Raw genomic sequence first — 22,160 nt, forward strand, 5'->3', positions numbered from 1 at the left:
TCAAACTTTCTGATCAGCATAACATCACAGACAGCTAAGCTGTCAGGGAGGTCTGATTCTCCACATTTATAGTAATGCATCTGAATCATGCACCATTCTCAATGAGGTAATATTACAGGTAGATCTATATGACCCTGTTCTATAGTTGCTGCTGTGAATTGGTAGGGTTTCTAAACTTGCGAAACCATCTGGCTGAGTTCCAAATGTAAGTGAATGAGTTTGTTCTCTTTTAACATCATCAATGTGTGCAACAATCATCTTCGCTAAAGTTGCAATTACCAACAGCATCATCTATTGCCAATGGAGTCTCATCGCCAATTGAGGAGTTCACAGGAGCAGTGAGGTGAAGCACACTAAATATTCTTTCTTACTAAGGGTTGCATTCTGTCCTGCCTGTCTGCTGCTGCTGCATGGCCCATTAGGTCAGGACACCAATTTAATTTCAGCATCTACATCACATTTAAGGGAGTATCATTAGTGATATGACATTAAAAATTCAAATGACTAAATGTAACAATATTCTTTTACCATCTAGATCACAAGATTATTGTAAAAAAAACACATTAAAATTAAATGAACCTTTAAATTATGATTTTCTAATCTTTCTTAAAAGTATGATAATCCTTCATTTGAATATGACTCATGATCTGAATAATTGTCTGGCATCTTCTGTACCTGGCTTCTGTCCTGACTCACTCTCCAATTAAGGTAGCAGTGGGATGGAAGAGAATGCACAGAGGTTTTGCTTCCACACTACCACTGCGATCTGCCAACCATAATTTCAGCCACCATTGCTGCTTCTATTCCCAAGATGTTTCAAAGCGAACATTATAAAAGTAGAACATGATATCTCAAGGATGAAATGAAACATCCAATGACTGAAGTGCCTCAAAACTCAGTCTTGCCTCACTAAAGTGCCTTCTGGCATTGTGGCCGAGGGATGTTCAAAGATGCCAGGGCACACGCTGTAATGTTCAATATATTATTCTTATGCTAAAGGTTCTGAGATTGTTTCAGTTGCCCTAATAGCTGAATCAATATGCTTTGTTTACCGACTGTAATGGTTTTGGGATATCCTGAGGTCTCAAATCGTGCTACAGAAAACCAAGGCCTTTTCTTTCATTGGTCAGGACACCAATGTAAACTTTGAAAGTACCATTAGGAAGTACTGTGTTAACTCAGCTTCTGTGCTAACATTTATATTTGAGGTATTGGCATTTATTTTGCATCTTTACATACATTTTTAAGTTTAAACAAGTGTAGAGGTCTGGTTCTCATCCATAATAATAATAACTGCAGGGAGCAGGGGATTAGAGTTCTTGACAATGGTAGAGATTCAGTTACTTTTCTCTGGAGCTGGAGCTCCATCAGCACAATGTCTAAACAAAAAAGCAAAATACGTCAGATATCAGTTTTCAAATTTGTTATTGGTCCGACTCATTTGCATTCTATTGGATGGTTACAGTCTAAGCTGTGTGAGGTAAATATTGGGGTCGGATTCTCCGATATCGCCCGCAGCTGGGATTTTCCCATTCCAGTGAACGGAGATTTAGCTGGGTGCCAAATCTTCCGACTTCGCTGCAGCAGGAGCATGACGTGAATGGCCGGTAAGATCGCACCCATTATAACCATGCTTCACACTCCCTCAAAATGTGGATTAGGTTTTTCAATGCGATGTCACATTTGATATCATTCAAGAGGTTAACTTTCATAATTTAACAAGTGATAACAATAGGATCATAGCAATAGACACCACTGTGTCTTTTGGAAGACATAGTGTCTAAAGGAAGACATTATTCAACAATGCTGTTTTAATTTTTTCAACAGAGCTCACACAGGTGCCACTACATTGACTTTCTTCTTAGTGACTCCGGTCCAGAGGATTGGTAAATATCCACTACTTTTAAAAACTATACTGGAAAATACACCGCAATCTGATGAAGGCTACACTGCACTAGAAAAAGCTACTGTGGCAATGCTAGAAGTAAATCATAATATCAATGAATACAAGAGACTAAAGGAAGTAGGTAAGAATGATCTTTCATTTTTCCAATATGTTTATTTCCCCTCTGAAACTGGTCACATCTCCATTCACTCTTACTATGGGTAGATCAAAGGTATGAATGGAACATTTCATTTCGACTGTTGTCAGAGTTGTTTACCATCTTATGGTCTAGGGGCAGACAGCTTTACATAATAATTCCTTATGTTTACATAGTTCCTTTAGCCTGGTCAAATACCTGAAAGAGCTTCACAAGGAATGATTTGTATACCAAACAGGAATTGGGAGAGAGTTAGGAGAGATGTCGAAAAGGTTAACTTTGAGGAGGCTTTTGGAATTGGGGACATTATAGTGAAGCTGACAGGTTTAGAAACAGAATTCTGAGTGCAGCATCCATAAATGTTTAAAGGCCTTGTCATTGATACTGAGTCACCATTGACCAGAAACTTAATTGGACAAATTACATAAATACTGTGGCTATAAGAGCAAATCAGAGCCTAGGAATTCCATGGCAAGTAACTCATTCTTGACTCCCCAAAAGCCTGCCCATCATCTACAAGGCGCAAGTCAGGAGTGTGATGGAATACTCCCAACTTGCCTGGCTGAGTGCAGCTTTAGCAATGCCGAAAAGGCTTGACACAACAGACAAAGCAGTTCATTTAATCGGCATCCGATTCACTATGTTAAACATTCACATTTTCCACATCATGACAGCAATTTGCACCATCTGCAAGATGCACTGCAACAACTCACAAAAGCCCCTTCAACAGCACCTTCCAAACATACAACTTCTAACACTTAGAAAAACAAGGGAAGCAGGTGGATGTGAATACCTTCTCTTCCACCAGGTACCATGCACTAAGAGTGCTTTGGCGACCATGTACCTCCATGGGATTGGTCCATGATTATGCTTGGCAAAATGCTGCAATGGTTTGATATTGCCTCCTGCAGTATGGCTGACCAGGAAACTGTCCCACTCTTACTCTGCCGTTAGGTGAAGAGAACACCATCACTTGCAAATTCCCTTCTAAGTCACACATCATCCTGACTTGTAACTACATCGCTGTTCCTTTACTATTACTGAGTCAAAAACCAGCACGTCTTTCGGACTGTGGGAGGAAACCAGAGCACCCAGAGGAAACCCATGCAGACATGGGGAGAACAAACAGACTCTGCATAGACTGTGACCCAAACCAGCAATTGAACCCGGGTCCCTGGCGCTGTGAGGCAGCAGTGCTTGCCACTGTGCCATCCCCAACAATCTGGCGAATCTGTGGTGCACTCCTTCCAAGTGTTACGGACAGGAGGGGGGGTTAACTTCAACAGTACTAGTTTTGTCTCTCACCACTGGTCCGTAAACAGGTGTTTTGATTTGTTTCCCTCTTTAGAAATGGCGGTGTATTTCCCAACCCCTCAGTTTCTATTAATAACCCCACAACAAACCTGAGGTAGGATGAACTCAAAGGATTTGTTTATTTGCACACAATCAAAACATGGAAAAGAGTGTCACAACACCACCCCTCACATTCATACAGTACAAAGAGGAATAGGGAGAAGAAGGTTTCACAGTACAGAGACCACAGAGAAACCAAATAATGCTTCAAGTGCATTTCAGAGTCCAGAATAAAGTTCAATGAGGTATTCTTTCATGGAGGTCGGTGGGCTGAAAAAGCAACATTGTATATTTCACTTGTCCAATGATGTTGACTTCACATGATGAGATAGACTCACAGAGATGAATCATCTTGTAGGCAATGGTACTTAATTTCCAGCAGAAACAGTTTAGATGGGGCCGGGTGTGCACCCTCGGCAGAGTTCCTTGTCTGTGAGGCTGTTGGTCTGCTGATAAAGAACAGACTGAGCTTTTCAGCTTAGCAAAGCAATTTTTATTTGTTCAACAAACCAGAGGCCTATGTCACATGACTCCTATCTCTCCACCTGATCTCCAACAATGGATGTGTATCCATCATTTGGAATGTGGCTGGATTTCAAAGTTTGCTAAATGTCTCAGCCACTATGGATTGAGTAAGAATTCTCACAACACCAGATTAAAGTCCAACAGGTTTATTAGGAATCATGAGCTTTCGGAGCGCTGCCACTCACCTGAGGAAGGAGCAGCGCTCTGAAAGCTCGTGATTCCAAATAAACCTGTTGGACTTTAACCTGGTATTGTGATACTTACTGTGCCCACCCCAGTCCAACGCTGGCATCTCCACATCATGACTATGAATTGAAAGAAAGATTGCAGGGCCTTGTGTCTCAGCAGACCATTAGTCTCCTTCTATCCAGCCTCAGTTATTAAATACAGATGGCCTTTGTAGAGCTATCTGTGAAGTTGGGATGTGCAGTCCACAGGTAGTCCAATGGTGTCTCCGCAGAGATAACAATATGTGTTTCCCTGAAACGGCAAAGTGGCTTCTTTAGTTCAGAAGTCACAGACAGATGACATAGGTTCAGCCATTTCAAGGTTCTTGTTCAGTTTTAAAATTTCTGAAATAAGCTCCTCCCCCACACCATTTATATTTTAGCCCTCTATATATTGGCCAACATTACATAATCTTTTTCTGTTTGTTGTACCTACCAATGCATTTTAGTTTTCTGTGCCCATGGACCTATAAATTTCATTGTTCCAATCTTCTCACCATTTAAAAATTATTTGGATCTATTCTTTTATGATCTGAGATGAATGATCTCTCACTTGGCTGCATTGTTAACAATCTTAACAGATTTTGTCCATTGTTAATGGCTCTTAGCAATTTTATGGTTCTGTCTGCACTATTTACTTTGTGGTCAATCTTTGTGTTGAAAAACTTGGATATACAGCTCTCTACTGTATTTCTTAAAAAAGAATCATTAATAAATATAGTGAATAGTTAAAGATCCAGGACAATTCCTTGAGGAACACCACTAGTCACTTCCTTCAAGTACAGTACATACCCATTATTCCTACTCTCTGTAATCAATCTCCAGGTCAATAATTTGCTTTCAATTTCATGAGCTTTAATTTTAGCTAACAGCCTCTTGTGTGGAACCTTATCAGATGCCTATTCAAAGGGTAGAACAGGACCATTGAGAGACCTGAAAATAAGGATGGCAATTTTAAAATCACTAAGGCAAAGGAGTAAGGATCAGGAAGAAGAAAGGCAATATGCAATGGTTACAGTAATGTTGAGGCCATGGGTCGTACAGAAGCCAGTTTGAACAAATTTGAAAGAAAGTGATGGAGAAGTAGATGAAGAAATGCACAATAATGACGCATGCATGGTATGCATACCTTAAACACAGTAAGAAGTCTCACAACACCAGGTTAAAGTCCAACAGGTTTATTTGGTAGCAAACGCCACTAGCTTTCGGAGCGCTGCTCCTTCGTCAGGTGAGTGGACCTTAAACAGGCAGGGAAGGTTAGAACTCGGACAAAAGCTAGAGGAGAGAACGAAAGGGACAAAGGTGGGCCCTTTAAGGTCAGAGTAGCAAGAACATTTCTGTAGATAGCGGGAAAAATGTTTGAGAAGAGTAAATAGTTGCTCTTTTTTACAAACATAGGATTAAGGGGTATTAATTAGCTGGCTAGGTTCAGGATTGGGAGGAGATGGAGGGAACAAGTAGGGGAGTAGCTGCTCATGAAGTTTGTAGATGTGTAAGAAAGTCACATTCGAACTTTGAAAAACCTGTGCAATTCTCATTTGCTATCAAACCCTCCTCTGTATGGATGGGGCAGATTTGGTACAGTGGAAACTGGTACAGAATGTAATAGAGTGCCAAAGGCAAAGACTTGGTTCTAACAATTACACATCACATTCTGACAGCAGATGAATTGTATTAAGCAAACATGCATCATCTACCAGATATTAGCCCAGTCAGAAATAAATACCAGACATGGCTTTGATACTAATGTTTTATATTACTTACAATTCCAACAGCAATGAAATACAGCAGACAAGAAAATCTTTCAATAAGGGATACAATCAGCAGAATAAACAAGCATTCTATTGCAAAGAAGGCATCTAGACTCAGCCAAGTTATTAAACATGAAACTGGAATCCTTCCAAAAGTAAGTTCTTTGTCCAGAAGTTTATTGCCTACATAAAAAAATTCGCAAGTTTACATTGCATTCTACGAGTAAAACCATAGTGTTGTCTATTAGCAATATTGCATCTGCTGTGGACAAGCAACAAATCCAGACTCAATCTCAATTGAAGTGCAATAGACTTATTCAGATGGTTCATAATATGATGAATCTGACCCAGTTTGTCATCTATAGATTTCAGATTTCTTAGTCCAGCTAAGAAAAAAACAGTGGGATGAACACTAGACTCAGCAGATGATAGTACAGTTCAATCAATCTGAACATCTAAAACTAACTCAGTGGAGACCATAAAAGAAGCAAGAAACACAAACAGAAAATACTGGAAAATCTCAGCAGGTCTGACGGTGTCTGTGGAGAGAGAATAGCCATGATGTGGAGATGCTGGCGTTGGACTGGGGTAAACACAGTAAGAAGTCTAACAACACCAGGTTAAAGTCCAACAGGTTTATTTGGTAGCAAAAGCTTTTGCTACCAAATAGACCTGTTGGACTTTAACCTGGTGTTGTTAGACCTCTTACTGAGAGAGAATAGCGCCAATGTTTCGAGTCTGGATGACCCTTCGTCAGAGCTAAGAGCAAAGAAAAATCAAGAAAAGATTTATACTATGAGGTTGGCAGGGTGGTGGGTGCTTAATAGGACAAAGGGAATGTAAATGAGGATGAAGAAGGCTGAGAGAGGTGCAAAAAGTGTCCATCAAGTGATCAGGTGTGTGAATGGCAGGACAGAGATATAAATGGTTAAGGCAGTTGCCCTGAAGGTGGGGGTGGGGGAGTGGTGCAGGGCGGTGATGGAGGCTAGAAAGAGAGTGGGAATGGAGAAGCAGAAAAATGGAAGTGAGAAAGAAGGATGATAAAAATGGTTGAATGAGATGAAAAGACAAAACAACAGAATGAAATGAAATAAATGGAAATGGGATGAAGATGGAGGAGGGAGTTCATGCTCTGAAGCTGTTGAACTCCGTGTTCAGTCCGGAAGGCTGTAAAGTGCCCAATTGGAAGATAAAGTGCTTTTCCTCCAGTTTGTGTTGGGGTTCACTAGGACATTGCAAAAGGCCAAGGACGGATGTATGGACAGGAGAGCAGGGTGGTGTGTTAAAGTGGCAAGCAACAGGAAGGTCTGGGTCCTGCTTGCGGTTGGACCGAAGGTGTTCAGCAAAGCGGTCACCCAGTCTGTGTTTGGTCTCTCCGAGGTAGAGTAGATCGCATTGGCAGCATCAAATGCAAAAGACCAGTTTGAAGGAAGTGCATGTGAAGCACTGCTTCACCTGAAAGGGATGTTTAGGACCTGGGATAGTGAGCAGGGTGGAGGTAAAGGAGCAGGTATTGCACCTTCTACGATTGCATGGGAAGGTGCCATGGGCAGGGGATGAGGTGTTGGGTGTGATGGAGGAGTGGACCAGGGTGTCTCGGAGAGAACGGGCCCTGCGGAAACAAGATTTGTTTTCTAAAAATGCTAGTATCGTGTTCAGTATTAGCTTAATGGTATGCTGGTCTAGTAGTGGTGGTAGGAATGGGAATATATACCTTATTCTTTACTGGTGATGTGCATGAATATGAATATGTACTTGTTAAATTTGTGGAGGACCATCCCTGTTTGGCAAATAATATATAAAATTCTATCCCCTTGAATCTGAAGCCTGAGTGCTCAACTTTACTATCTGTCATTTTAAATTAGAATAGCAACAGGAACAAATAGCATTCTGAAATAAATTCTGAACACAGAATGGTTCAATGATAAGCATGCAGGTGCAGCAAATAGTGAGGAAGGTATGTTGGACCTCATAGTGAGAAGATTTGACTACAGGAGCAGGGATGCCTTGCTGCAGTTATACAGGGCCTTGGTGAGACCACACCTGGAATATTGTGTGCAGTTTTGGTCTCCTTATCTGAGGAAGGATGTTCTTGCTATGGAGGGAGGGCAGCAAAAGTTTGCCAGAATTATTCTGGGATGGTGGGACTGACATATGAGGAGAGATTGAGTCAGTTAGGATTATATTCGCTGGAGTTTAGAATAAGGAGGATGGATCTCATTGAAACCTATAAAATTCTAATAGAACTAGACAGAGTAGATGCTGGAAAGATGTTCCCTATGGAGGGGAGTCCAGAACCAGGGTTCACAGTCTGACGATACAGGGTAGACCGTTTAGGACTGAGATGAGGAGAAACATTTTCACCCAGAAAGTGGTGAGCCTCTGGATTTCTCTAATACAGAAAGTAGTCGAGGCTAAAACATTGTATGTTTTCAAGGAGTTAGATAAAGCTCTTGGGGCTAAAGGATTCGAAGCTTCTGGGGGAAATTGGGAACAGGTTACTGAATGGATGATCAGCTATGATCATAATGAATGGTGAAGTAGGCTCAATGGGCAGAATGGCCTACTCCTGTTCCTATTTTCTATGTTCCGTCAATGTTTCTATCATGTCATAACCCAAAAGTATGAAAATGGCAGCTTTGCAAAACAAAGCACAATTAAGACAAATATTCGCATTCCCTGAGATCAATTGGCTCAATGAAGCCCTCCTCTGTCAATTTACTGTTGAGTTGACCCATTAAGATTTTGTGTTGTCTTCTTATATGTATTGCAATCATGATTCTCAACTGTACAAAATCATATTTAAAAGTGTTTCTTGAATTTTTGTTAATAGAAATGAATAGAATGATATTTGACTATTAGCAGCAGGCTTCTTGGTGAACTCTGCTGCATGTGATAATTGATTCATGCTAAACATGCTTTACATAACATCATGAACTGGCTATGCACCAAACACAAGTTTATCTTCATGAATCTTGAAAGCATTCAAGTTATCCAATTGAAAGTGAACTGGCAATGTTCTGTGTTACACCAGCTTCGTTTGACGTGGAAAAGAAGCAATGAAATGCACGAGTCAATATCTTTGACTGACAAGGAAGGTCACTTTCAAGATCATTGTGATAAAGCGCTCATGCTTAACACTGAGTGCTAACTTGGACCAATTTCAATAAAGTTGGCATCTGAATTCCTCTCCTGTGAATCTTATCACCATTTAATGACTGGATGCTCTTATGGAGTGTAGCTTGGACTGATTTGGGCTATTACCATCCTTCCACAGATCTGCCTTTGTGATGACAACAATGTATATTTTACAGTCCTCGTTCTAAAATATTGGGTCCAGAGCAGCAAGCTTAATATTCAGTAGTTTTCTATTAGACCAGGTTGACACAGTTTCATTGTTGATGCAAGCTACTAGTTCATGTCTGGTCTGGGTCTGAAAGCTGCCTCCTCTCTCCCCTCTTTCTCAAACCCTATCAGCATAACCTTCTGTTATTTTTGCCATCATGTCCTTACCTAGATTTTCCTTAAATTCACCTATGTTGAACTACACTTTGCGACTTCCATATAGTTAACGCTCTCTGGATAAATAATTCTCTCCTGAATTTTCTTTTGGATTTATTAGTGACAATCTAATGTTTAGCACTCATAGCTTTAATCTCCCCTCACAAGTCCAAACATCTTCTCTATCATAGAACCATAGAAACCCTACAGTGCAGAAGGAAACCATTTGGCCCATTGAGCCTGCACCAACAACAATCCCACCCAGGCCTTATCCCCGTAACCCCACATATTTGCCCCGCTAACCTACTCATCCCAGGATACTAAGGGGCAATTTAGCATAGCCAATCAACCTAACCCGCACATCTTTAGACTGTAGGAGGAAACTGGAGCACCCAGAGGAAACCCATGCAGACACGGGGAGAATGTGCAAACTCCACACAGACAGTAACGCAAGCTGGGAATCGAACCCAGGTCCCTGGAGCTGTGAGGCAGCAGTGCTAACCACTGTGCCACTATGCCGCCCTTCACCTATCCTATCAAGCCCTTCTATATAAGGTCTCCACTAGGGGTCAAACACAGCCTTCTATTTTCTATAAAAAAGAGCTCTTTTCCTCCTTCTTCTGGCATCACTTTTCCAAATCTTTTTTGCACCTTCTTTAACGCCTCTATCTCCTTTCTGTAATGTGTAAAGTAGAATATGAAAGAGCCAAAAGAAATATGTAAACAAAGATGACAAGAAGGGAGAATGAGGATAATGTTGCCAAAGTTAAAATCTACCTCAATATGAGATACTGCTGGGGTGCAGAAGCAAATAGAGATTGAGAGAGAGGAATACAAATAGTAAAGAAAAAACAGAAAGGAGACTAAACTAGATCCTGTTGGAAGCCATTAAAGTGGAGGCGACGGCAGGCAGGAAACTATTCAGCATGCTGCAAAGTGAAGCTAGTGAGCTTTTTAACTCCCAGGTTTCAGCCTCTTAAGCCCTGCCAGTCATCCACTTCAACCCAATGAGAAACGTTAGTTGTACAATGGCTTGGGTGGGATTTTGGATCGAAACCCACTTCTGCTGGGAACCAGAAGGAACCTCCTTGGCAAACAGACAAGTAGCTGGTACGGGTTATAGCAGGAATGGCAGTCAATGCTGTTGAGATCAATCAATTAATTAATCAATCTGAAGTTGTTTGACAATACTTAAAAACAACCAATAACTATTACATTTTAACAAAAACTCTTTCCATCTATTACTAGGTAAAAGACAAGGATTATGACGATTCAGTAAAACTTTTCTGTATAATCGAAAAAAATGTTACAGCACTGAAGAAAAACACGGAAAATTATATCACAAATATGGAGGTAACTTAGTGCACTTTGTTATAGTTTTGTCATTTTAATTTTCTTTTCTTTATGACACTTTGTAAGTGTCGCATTCCAAGAGTGCTTCCATTCCTTTTTACTGTATAGATTACATTTTGCTTTTTATTTATTCTTTCTTTCTTCCCCTTTGTTTCTTTGGTGCATCAGTATCTATTTTATGGGTACTTTCCTATTTCAGTTATTTTTATAAAATGCATCTTTTGTTCTCTTTTACCTTATCATTGTTGCTTTTTCATTATGTCTGATAATTTTCAGCTAATAATTTCAGATAACTAATTCCTCCCCTCCACCACCAGTTGGTACACGGTGTTTTATTATTCTTTTTTTTTTAATATACTTTTCCAATTCAATCAAATCAAATCCAATTCAGAGTCTCAACAGGTTGAGACATTTCAGATCCAGGCTGACAAGACAGGGCGAGCGACCAAGCCACCCTGTCCTGGGCCTGATCTACATGAGCCAAGCTGATTGGAGAAGGGGGAGGTTCCTCCTCCAAGACTTGAGCTCATTTGCATCTTAGCCAAAAGGCCGAGATGCTGCTTTTAAAAATTGCTTCATATGAAACATATGAAGTCCCAGCGTAACCTAATGACCTCGACCAAGTGCGGCCGACCATGGGCTGCCGACCATACTACACTTGATCTTAGCCAAAAGGCCTTTATTATTCTTTAATGGTGGTGAATAAGAACAAATGTGTTGGGCTGGCTGTCTCCAGTAGGTCGATGTGATGCGTCTAGTCTGTGGCGGAGAGAGTAAGCATGTTTTTTTATTTCTACACGCTAGTCTGCTTCTCATTTTCAACCTGCACCTCTGGCTAGCAGCAATGTGGAAAGGAGAGGCAAATGCGTCCTGTCAGTACGCAGCCTCTCCATCGGCAAGTCCTCAGCTGTGCCTCCTCATAGCGACACGCAGAAACTAGGATTCTCGTGGGCCCCAGGCTAACACTGTAGAGGAACCCAGAGGAGGTTTGCCCCCACCGCCTCCACCAGACATGCATTGTGCAGACCAATTTGCATGTAAACACACACTGACATTCATGAACCAAACTCTGAGCTGTGGGCAAATAGCTCCACTTGCGGGCGTTTCAGGAGAATTGAAGGTGAAGGGTGTAAACTCTGACAAAAAGTCTGGATTGGAACCCGAAGGTGGACTGATGCCAAAATATGGCATCTTTCCAGAAGCCCCTGTGATCAAGCTGGTACCAAAGGTGGACCTTTGTATTCTTTTGGCTCAGCCAGAGAGGTTGAGAGGACAGCCATTGGTCTCCAAACATTCTGCCCAAGATTGCATCCTGGAGAGGATACTACAGGGTCACTGCAGAGTGTAACACATCACAGGAGACAGCAGTTACGAGTGATAACCCCAATTCAATCAGCAGAGAGAACGAGTGGTATGGACTGTGTCTGATAGTGGAACGGTCATTGTGTTGCACTGGTCAGCCAACACCCACCTCAAGATAGGCAGTCCCTGACCAGTGAAGTGCTGACTTGCCACAGTCCATCTACTTCAATGAGTGTTTGCAGCTTAGAGTCTCCATTCAACAAATGGAAGGAATTCATCACATCACACGAACAAACAAGAAAGAAGATGGCAACTCTTCCACTAGCAAGCTGGAACAATTAGGGACTGACAGACAACTTGCAGTTGGTCTATAGACTGCTGTGATTGACATGGAACCTGACTGGCTGAACATTGACTTAGCTTCCCTACGAGAGACTAGGCTCACCAAGAGTGGATCACTGAAAGGAAAGCACTACAAGTTCATCTGCCTGGGGAATAGTTCAGAGGAAACGTGTGAGCAAGGTGTAGATTTCACTGTGAGGAACTCACTGTTCTCAATGATAAACCCCCAGATATGGTTCAGAATGTTTTCTTTCCAATCACCTCTCAACTCAAAGCAAGTTCACTTAACCTCAAGAGTATCTATGCTCCAATACTGTGCTCCAGTGAAGAGGTGAGAGACCTGTCCTCTGAGGAGCTTGGCACTGTAATCAGCAGAATCCCTAAGTCAGAACATCTTTCCTTATGGGGAAATTCACTGCAGCAGTGGGTGTGGATCGTGAGGTATGGCCCTGATATCATGACCCGGGAAATATAAATGAGAACAGACAGAGGCTGCTTGAGCTTTGTGTAACTAATGCCTTCTTTCAGAAAAAAACGTTTACATGGTGTCTTGAAGACACCCAAGATCAGGGCATTGGCACCAGCTGGATCCGATTATCACCAGACGTGACTCTCTGAACGCTACAGCTACCACAGTGCTGACTGTGATACAGATCACACCCTGCTTTATACTCGGGTGAGGATGCAACCCTTGAAGCTTTTTCTTTCAAAGCAGAAACACTGTCCTGTATTCAGTCAGCAATGCTGCCCAACCAGATAAAAACCAATGATTCCTTGACTGGATTGAACAGGTGTTCCACAGCATTCCCACACAGAGTGTCGAAGCGAAATGGAAAAATACTACAAGGCACCATTTACAGTACCACACTCTCAACATATGGGAAACAAGAATGCAAAGATGCTAACTGGTTCAAGGCTAACATGGCTGTGATGTAACCTGTCATTGAAGTCTAGCAGTCTATTCTCATTAACTACAAGAGAGATCAGAGCGAGAAAACTTTGAATGCTTTATTAACCACTCAAAGTAAAGCCCAACAGATTGTCAGGCAGGATGCTAATGACTACTTATTATAACTCAGACAGAATTTTGAGATATCCTCCATCATAAGGAATATCAGGCATGCATGGAAGGATCAAAAAGCTAGCAGGTCCATCAGCAAAGGAAACAGCTCAATTGAAGGCAAAGGCAGGGGAGGTCATCACTGATTATAATAAATAGTCAGAGAAATGGGTGGAGCACTGCACTTTATGGAGCACAATGTCACCAAGGAAGCTCTTGTCACAATGGAAATCATGGCCTGTCATGACAGATCTGGATATCAAACACACAGTGGAGGAGTTTAGCAATTTCACATTTTCTCACATTATACTCCATCTGCCAATTTTTTGCCCACTCATTTGACCCATCCATATCCCTCTGCAGAGTCTCTGCCTAGTCTTGACAACTTACTTTCCTCCCTATCTTGGTGTCATTGGCAAATTTAGCAACTGTATATTTGGTTTCTTCATCCAAATCATTGGTGTAGATTTTAAATAGTTGAGGCGCCAGCACTGATCCCTGTGGCACTCTGCTTGCCAGCCTGAAAAAGACTCATTTATCCCTACTCTCTACTCCTGTTAGCTAACCAGTCCTTTATCCATGCTTATATATTATCCCCACAATGTACACTATCTTGTATTGTAACATTTGTTGTGGCACTTTATCAAAAGCCTTTTGGAAATCCAAGTACGCCATACCTACCAGTTCCTCTTTATCCACTTTGACTGTTACTTCATCAAAAGGCTAATGGATTAGTCAAACACAATTTCCTTTTCACAAAGCCATGTTGGCTTTTCCTGATCACATTGTGATTTTCTAAGTATCCTGCTGTAATCTTCTTAATAATGGATTCTAGCATTTTCCCTTTGACCATTCTTAGGCATAGCTTTCAAAGGAGTGCTAGCTTTGTCTGATTAACATCTCTTATACCTTGTAATAAATTGACCTTTCCTTTAAGAGTTTCTTCAATGCCGATATGTTTATTTAAATAGGATTAAGAGGTGTGCAATGGATTAATTTTGTAATTGATACTGTGAACGGCTGTGTGTGCTCAACAGCCTTGTGAACAAATAAGGTGGGCAATTGTTCTCAAACGGAGTGCTGAGCGGCTGTTTTTATTTTGGCTCCTGACGCAAGACAGGAGGGATCCCTCTGCTTTACAACTCCTCGGAGGTACCATGAACCACAAACAGGCCTGACTCCGTCAAAATTACAGGGAAGAGGTTTGAAATGCCCATACCCGCCAGCCAATGGAGCCAGCCATCCCAGAGTGGGATGCATATGCACTCACTAACTGCACCCTTATCCCATGCTGGAAACAATTCCAGAAAGAGGGATGAGTTTGGGAATCCAGGAATTAGGTCTCATTCAACATTTTAAAGGTGTCTCGATTGGCCCAACTACGAAAATCCAGGCTTAGGTTAGTACCTTTCTCTATCAGTATATTCTAAGGTAAATTCATTCATGTTCATATGTGTGGTAATTATAATTCACGCTTAGCAATTTAACCAGTTAAATGACATTGTATTGTGTTTAAGATGATATCCAAAGACTGATAAAGTATCATTTGAGTATAATATTTACATTCATAAAGTTTAAATTCATCATTTAATTTCATTTAGAGTAGAAGTGAAAGCTGTGACAACACAGGAACCTTCAAATTTAATCATGATAATGGCAAATGTGTGCAATCGGGTGATGTACCGACTCAGAAAGCATTGATTTTAACAGCAGGTTATTGAGTTCAGCACTGAAGGATTGATTATTTTTTTAACTCATTGCACTGGTTTTAACTTTCAGCTTTGGTATCTCTCCGTCAGACATACCTTCACTTCATGTTAGAACATGGATGTTAAAGCAAGAAATCTATTTGGTGCCCATATCCCTTTTCTGGAAGCCCAATGTTAAATTTAAGGTGTCAAGGTGAAGAAATGGTTACTGCACAAATAATGGCTGCCCTTAGATATATTTAGCTTGCTTTGTAAAGCTGATATGATATATTTACAAAGTAATACTAATGTCTAAGAATCATGCGTCCATTATACACTGACGTGGTTGCATCTGGCACTGCTCCATCTTTTAATTGTCTTCTCTCTAATTTTGGCTTAGCATTTTCAAAGCCTAAGGTCCTACCATTATGTGTCTGATTTGGCGGATGAACATGCTACGGTCTGCTATCAGGAGTTCAATGAGGTACTCCATCAGCAGATAATTCCTGAATTTGTAAGTAAAGGCAATGTAAAGACATACAATTTATGGGTATTATGGTGTTTTAAGTTACACTGTTGTATTGAAATATTTTTGTTTCAAATAGAGAAGAAGACTGGAATCCATCATTTATGAACCACTATGTGCCCTCACAAATTTGTTCAGTGGCCCACAGCAGCTGGTTAGAAAGCATAATGATAAATTCTTAGATTATGAAAAAATCCAAGAGAAGGTAAAGCAAGAAGGTAATGCATCTTATGATGAGAAGGATGCTATGCAGACTTACAAAGCATTGCATTCTTTATTGCTCACCGAGCTCCCGAGATTTAACGGAATCGTACTACAGTTACACGCACAGATTCTTCAAGCAATTATCACTGTTCATCGCGACTTAGCCTACAATGTGCTTCAACTGACCAGCAAGCATCTGCATGCGGTAATACTTCATTTTGCATTATTAATTGTATTAGAGAGATTGAATGGTGAATTGGATGATAATATTGTATATTTCCTCTCTGGGATCTGGATTCAAATGCAACCCAGATTTGTGGGAAATCTGAACTCCCTGCTACCTGTTCGAAGGTGCTTTTGTCTGACAGGGTTGCAGATGAGTGAACATGCACCAGTCTTACTCCTTCAAACCCATTACACTCTAAAAATGTCTCTATACTCAGAGAAGCGACAGCACCATAGTCCCACGAAGGTCGATACATGTGCCATTGCATTACATTAACAGAGATGTTCTCAGAAGGGCAAACAGGGAGGGCCAACCTCTTATGTTACATAGCAGAGCCCATGTCACCGGCACCTGACTTAAAAGGGAATCTCTGAAGTACTCCGAAGTGATTTCTTTCTTAGACAAAAAAATATAGATAACGGGAAAGTGTCTTTACAAGTCTGAGGTCTCGAAGGGGTTCTGAACAATTTTGATGCAGGTCACAGTTGTCTTGAGCATATGGTATGAATGGCTGATGCAAACTATGGAGTGAATAGTTTGGTTCAGAAAATACATAAGGATACATAGTGTGAAAAAGATCAAAGTCATACTGAGGCAAAGGTATCAGTGCAAAGAAGAGGAAAGTGTTTCATTGCACCCAGCCATTACCATATTTAGCTGTGTACTTCACCAGAACAATGAACTATTTTTCAAAAATCAGAACATTGGTGCAAAGGGAAGGCTGTTGCGGCCTGTAAAGATTTATTTCTCACTTATGATTTCTGTTGAAAGTGATGCCTTTCCTGGAGTATAATTTTACTGGCGTGCTAGGCCCTCTAATGGCTCAACCAAATATCCATGTGAATACTGGCAGGCATTTAAAGTTAGAGCACATCAGACTGCGACCTTTCTGATCCGTATGACTCTGCTACTCAATAACAAATTTGCTGAGCTGTCATGAGAAAAATTGGATTTATATATCTGTTAAAATTATCTAGTCTGTCAAGATTATCTAGTCTGCCAGCCACTACATCCCACAAAATGGTTCACAAACTTAATTTTCAGCGAAATAATATTTTAACATGATAAAACCAAGCCTCAAAAATATCACATAAGCCATTAAAATCTAAATATTAAGACTGATAGAATAAGATAAATATTTAAAGGGGAAGATAGGGTTGAATTTTTTGTGGTCAGACTTGCTCGGGTTTCCTCCGGGTGTTCCGGTTTCCTCCTACGGTCCGAAAGATGTGCTGGTTAGATGCACTGGCCATGCTAAATTTTCCCTCAGTGTATCCAAACAGGCACCAAAGCGTGGCAACGAGGGGATTTTCACAGTAACTTCATTGAAGTGTCAATGTAAGTCTACCTGTGACACTAATAACTAAACTTAAACTTAAAAGCTCATTGGTTTTGGGATTTGAACTCAATACTAAACTACGGAGTAAGAAAACTTTTGTTCAAGAAATAACCTTATTGGCAAAAAGGATAGGTCACTAATTTAGAATGTAAATAACAGAGTTATTGGAAGCAAAGGTGAAAATGTAACATTGCACTAGTCAGGGTATGGTATGAGACACTGGCCCGTAACTTCCTGGTTCCCCATCATCTGATTTGGGGGGGGATACCCCAAAGATGCACTGGGAAATCCCTCTCAGAACTTCCCAGGTAAGCATTTGCATGGAAATTGTCCATAAGCATTAACTTGCCCTGGACAATTGTGCTGCACTGAGAACCATCCAATAAAACAATCTAAATCACTAACTTCTGCCTGGGTTATGTTAATAGTTACTCAAGAAAAGTTAGAAGAAATAAACCACTTCTAACTTCTGTGTAACCATTTTAAATACCCAGACCGATCCCCGCACGGGACTTCCCCACCCACCCGACTAATCACCCCTCCACCATATTCACACCCCATCCCCCCCATGGAAATCCATCCAACTCCGACCCCCATCTACACAGGAATCCCACCACCCCCACCAATCGCCCAACTCCAAATTGCTGGCCCAACTCTTATCTCTGACCCGAATTAGATCCAGTTAGAGCACCTGTGACCTGTCCCCTCCCAACCTGATCCACACATCACCCCACCCCCGCCGATGTCCAATTCCCCCCAACCCCCAACTTTCCATCCTGCCAACCCCTCACTTCCGACCCCTCAGCCTGACCTCTGATCCTTGAACACCCCACCTTCTGATTCCCCCGTCCACTCCAACCTCCTCACTGCCCCTGACCTCTCCAACTCCCATTCCATACCTCAGTTCTGTAGGAGGGTCAATGGACTCAAAATGTTAACTTTGTTTCTCTTTTCACAGATGCCAATTGACCTGCTGTGTTTATTTCAAATTTCCAGCGTCCGCAGTATTTTGCTTTTATTTAAACCTTTTAATTAATACTGTTTCCAGGTTGCAACTCTAAAAATCAAATACCTTTCCAGGTTGCAGCAGGTCATTGAATCTCCTCCTGTACTACCATAGAACCCCTACAGTACAGAAAGAGGCCATTCGGCCCATGGAGTCTGCACCGACCACAATCCCACCCAGACTCTACCCCGATAACCCTACACATTTACCCGCTAATCCCTCTAACCTACGCATCTCAGGACACTAAGGGGCAATTTTAGCATGGCCAATCAACCCAACCCGCACATCTTTGGTCTGTGGGAGGAAACTGGAGCACCCTCGCAGACACGAGGAGAATGTACAAACTCCACACAGACAGTGACCCGAGCCGGGAATCGAACGCAGGTCCCTGGAGCTGTGAAGCAGCAGTGCTAACCACTGTGCTACCGTGCTGCCTGTCCAAAGATGTGCGGGTCAGGTTGATTGGCTATGCTAAAGATTGCCTCTTAGAGTCCTGAATTGCGTAGGTTAGAGGGATTAGCGGGTGAATATGTAGGGATATGGGGGTAGGGCCTGGTTGGGATTGTGGTCGGTGCAGACTCGATGGGCCAAATGGCCTCCTTCTGCACTGTAGGGTTTCTATGATTCTATGATTCCTGCACTGGACCTAGGTTCCTACAATCGCCCTCGGCTGTTAATGACCTTTGCCTGCTCCAGCCATGTGTCCATGGTGAGACTTGCTGGCCTCCTCCTTCTGCCCACTGGAATCAGGACCTGTCTCCTTTCTCTGACTATCTGCAAAAGTGCCTCCAGGGAATCATTATGGAGCAATGTTTCCTAATTCTGATGCCATCCCTGTACTTCTTTCTCTATTGTTGATCTCCACCCACCCTTCCTTCTTGCCCCTGTTTCGAGCCTGCTTGACTAGTGCATAACTGCCAATAAAAATGGCAGTCATGCATGAGCTGCAAGCATTAAGGATCTGTCTGCAAAGATTAATTGGCCAGCTTTCCATCGACAAGCTCAGATTGGCTCTTGCTGATAAAGTCCTGTACGAATTCCTGCCAGATTCCCATGCATGTTGCTGATCCGCATTCCCACTCAATGTCAAACCATCCACCTGGCCTTTATTCTAATGTTCTGTTGTCCATTGTTGCCTGTCCCCTGTCCCGGTGACCATCAGCATTGAGGGAAATGTAACGACCAGAATACAAGATGAGAAAAGGGTGTCAGTGGGAAGGACGAGCTGTTGACTGTGGGACTGCTTTGAGCTGGGATCTGACGGTGGGCACAAATGAGTTCAGCGTTGGTGTGCCAGATGAAGCTTGAAGTGTACCTGAATGAGTCAGTCCTGGGCACCTGAATCTCATCTTCGGCATCCCACTGGCCTGCTTAATGAACATTCTTGTGCTCATGGTGTTCATTTTGTAGTTATTCTGGGCTTCATTAGCAGGGCTCCTCATGGGTGTTATCATCCACATCCTTGGAGGCTAGCCCTTTGTCTACAAGGAGACAGCCACTGACTCTGCTTGGAACTTGGAATATCTGAGAGAGATTTGACTGGTGCAGGATGAAGGCATCATGTCAGCTTCTTGGGTTATCTTCCATATACAAAAATGACAATATTTCAGTGGCTACATGCCAGATGGACATTAATGGAGTAAAATCCCTTTTGAGTGTGAATGTGGCTGGTTGTCTGAGGGTGTCTTGCTTGACACAAGTGGAATGCATGACTCTCAGTACCTGTAAGTATCCAGCCAGAGCAACAAATCTGAAGCCCTCTCTTTATGATTAGCCTCAGCAGTAACAAAGTGCCTTCCAAACTCATGATCTCTACTGCCTAGAAGGACAAGGGTAGCAGACACATAGGAACACCTTCACCCGCAGGTCCCCCTCAAAGACTTACACAAGCCATCCAGACATGGAACTATATCATCATTTCTTCGCTGTAGCTTAGTCACTGGAACTTCCTTCCTAATGGCACTATGGGTGTACCTACACCAAATAGACTGCAGCGATTCAAGAAGGTGGCTCACCAGTCTCTTCCCAAGGGCAATTATGGATTGGCAACAAACACTGGCCTCATCTCATGAATGAAGAAAAGGAAAACTCACTGATGTTTCCCGGTTTGCTGCAATGATTATGCTCCAGTTAAATGCAGAGGTTACCAGGTGCCTGTTGGCATCATAAAAATGTTGTATTTTATGATGTTTTTTATGATGCACATGCACCAACACTTGTCCATGCTGGCAAGTTTAAACCTGCTCAAAGTCTGCATAGCAGCTCAATGTGTAAGGCTACTGAACTAGCTTAATCCAGTCTAAACACAAGATGGTGCTCCAAATACATCTACCAGAAGTGTCCTTTTTTTCCCTAATCACATAAAGTTCGCACTCTGCTGTCGTTAGGGCAGATCTGCAGAAAAGGGTGGAAGGAAGCTAAGAAAGTAAAGTAAAAGTAAAGTTTATTTATTCGTCACAAGTAGGCTTACATTAACACTGCGATGAAGTTACTGTGAAAATCCCCTAGTCGCCACATTCCGGTGCCTGTTCGGGTACACTGAGGGAGAATTTAGCATGACCAATGCACCTAACCAGCACATTTTTCGGACTGTGGGAGGAAACCGGAGCACCCGGAGGAAATCCACGCAGACAGTGGGAGAACATGCAAACTCCACACTGATAGTGACCCAAACCAGGAATCGAATCCGGGTCCCTGGTGCTGTGAGGGAGCAGTGCTAACCACTGTACTTTACTTTTTCTTTTTTACTTTACTTAAACATGAATGCCCCCTCTATATCCCATTCATCATGGGCACTGTGTGCCAGTTTATCTTGGCATGAATAAAGTGAGAAATGTTTCCCAAGTACCACAGACAGCTGGAGAAAAAAATGCAGTAACATTGCTCTGTTCAAGTGAAAGATGGGGATTTAGGATTGGAAATGCAAATGTTTGGTGAATGCTGCCTTGTGAAAGGTTACGTAGGCTGGAATTATCCAGCCATTACGCCAACGGGATTCTCTGGTCCCATCGGTGGCATATCTCCTGTGGAAGATTTCCCGGTGGTGTAGGGTGGCTTCATTGGGAATTCTCATTGACAATGGCGGGATCAGAGGATCCCACTGCCAGCAAATGGCGCACAGCCCCCTGCTGCTAGGAAAACGGCTGAAGGAAGGCCAGAGAATCTCACCCATAATTTTTAATTCTAGCGAGCAAAGATTAACTTAGGTCCCAAGGGAAAAAGGAAGAATGATCACTGTGATACCTTCCCAACTTAATTTGTTCTGCAGATATGGTGGTAGCATTGACATTCAGAACAAAGAACATAAGAACAAAGAACAATACAGCACAGGAACAGGCCCTTCAGCCCTCCAAGCCCGCGTCGCTTCCTGGTCCAAACTAGACCATTCTTTTGTATCCCTCCATTCCCACTCCGTTCATGTGGCTATCTAGATAAGTCTTAAACGTTCCCAGTGTGCCCGCCTCCACCACCTTGCCCGGCAGCGCATTCCAGGCCCCCACCACCCTCTGTGTAAAATACGTCCTTCTGATATCTGTGTTAAACCTCCCCCCCCTCACCTTGAACCTATGACCCCTCATGAACGTCACCACTGACCTGGGAAAAAGCTTCCCACCGTTCACCCTATCTATGCCTTTCATAATTTTATACACCTCTATTAGGTCACCCCTCATCCCCTGTCTTTCCAGTGAGAACAACCCCAGTTTACCCAATCTCT

At 42.2% G+C, this 22,160-nt stretch overlaps 1 protein-coding gene across 8 annotated transcripts in view; it reads left to right on the forward strand.

Annotated features, from left to right (window-relative positions):
* The window catches only part of arhgef37 (Rho guanine nucleotide exchange factor (GEF) 37), a 163,991-nt gene that overhangs the window by 115,045 nt on the left and 26,786 nt on the right, over positions 1–22,160 (forward strand). For all 8 annotated transcript variants that reach the window (XM_078231085.1, XM_078231082.1, XM_078231087.1 and 5 more), the window contains 5 exons: positions 1,828–2,027; positions 5,923–6,053; positions 10,648–10,752; positions 15,545–15,658; positions 15,750–16,079. In XM_078231085.1, coding sequence (XP_078087211.1) covers positions 1,828–2,027; positions 5,923–6,053; positions 10,648–10,752; positions 15,545–15,658; positions 15,750–16,079 — 880 coding nt within the window. The remainder of the gene's footprint in view (positions 1–1,827; positions 2,028–5,922; positions 6,054–10,647; positions 10,753–15,544; positions 15,659–15,749; positions 16,080–22,160) is intronic.

This window comes from Mustelus asterias, chromosome 16, assembly GCF_964213995.1.
Source record: "Mustelus asterias chromosome 16, sMusAst1.hap1.1, whole genome shotgun sequence".
Taxonomy (NCBI): Eukaryota; Metazoa; Chordata; class Chondrichthyes; order Carcharhiniformes; family Triakidae; genus Mustelus; species Mustelus asterias.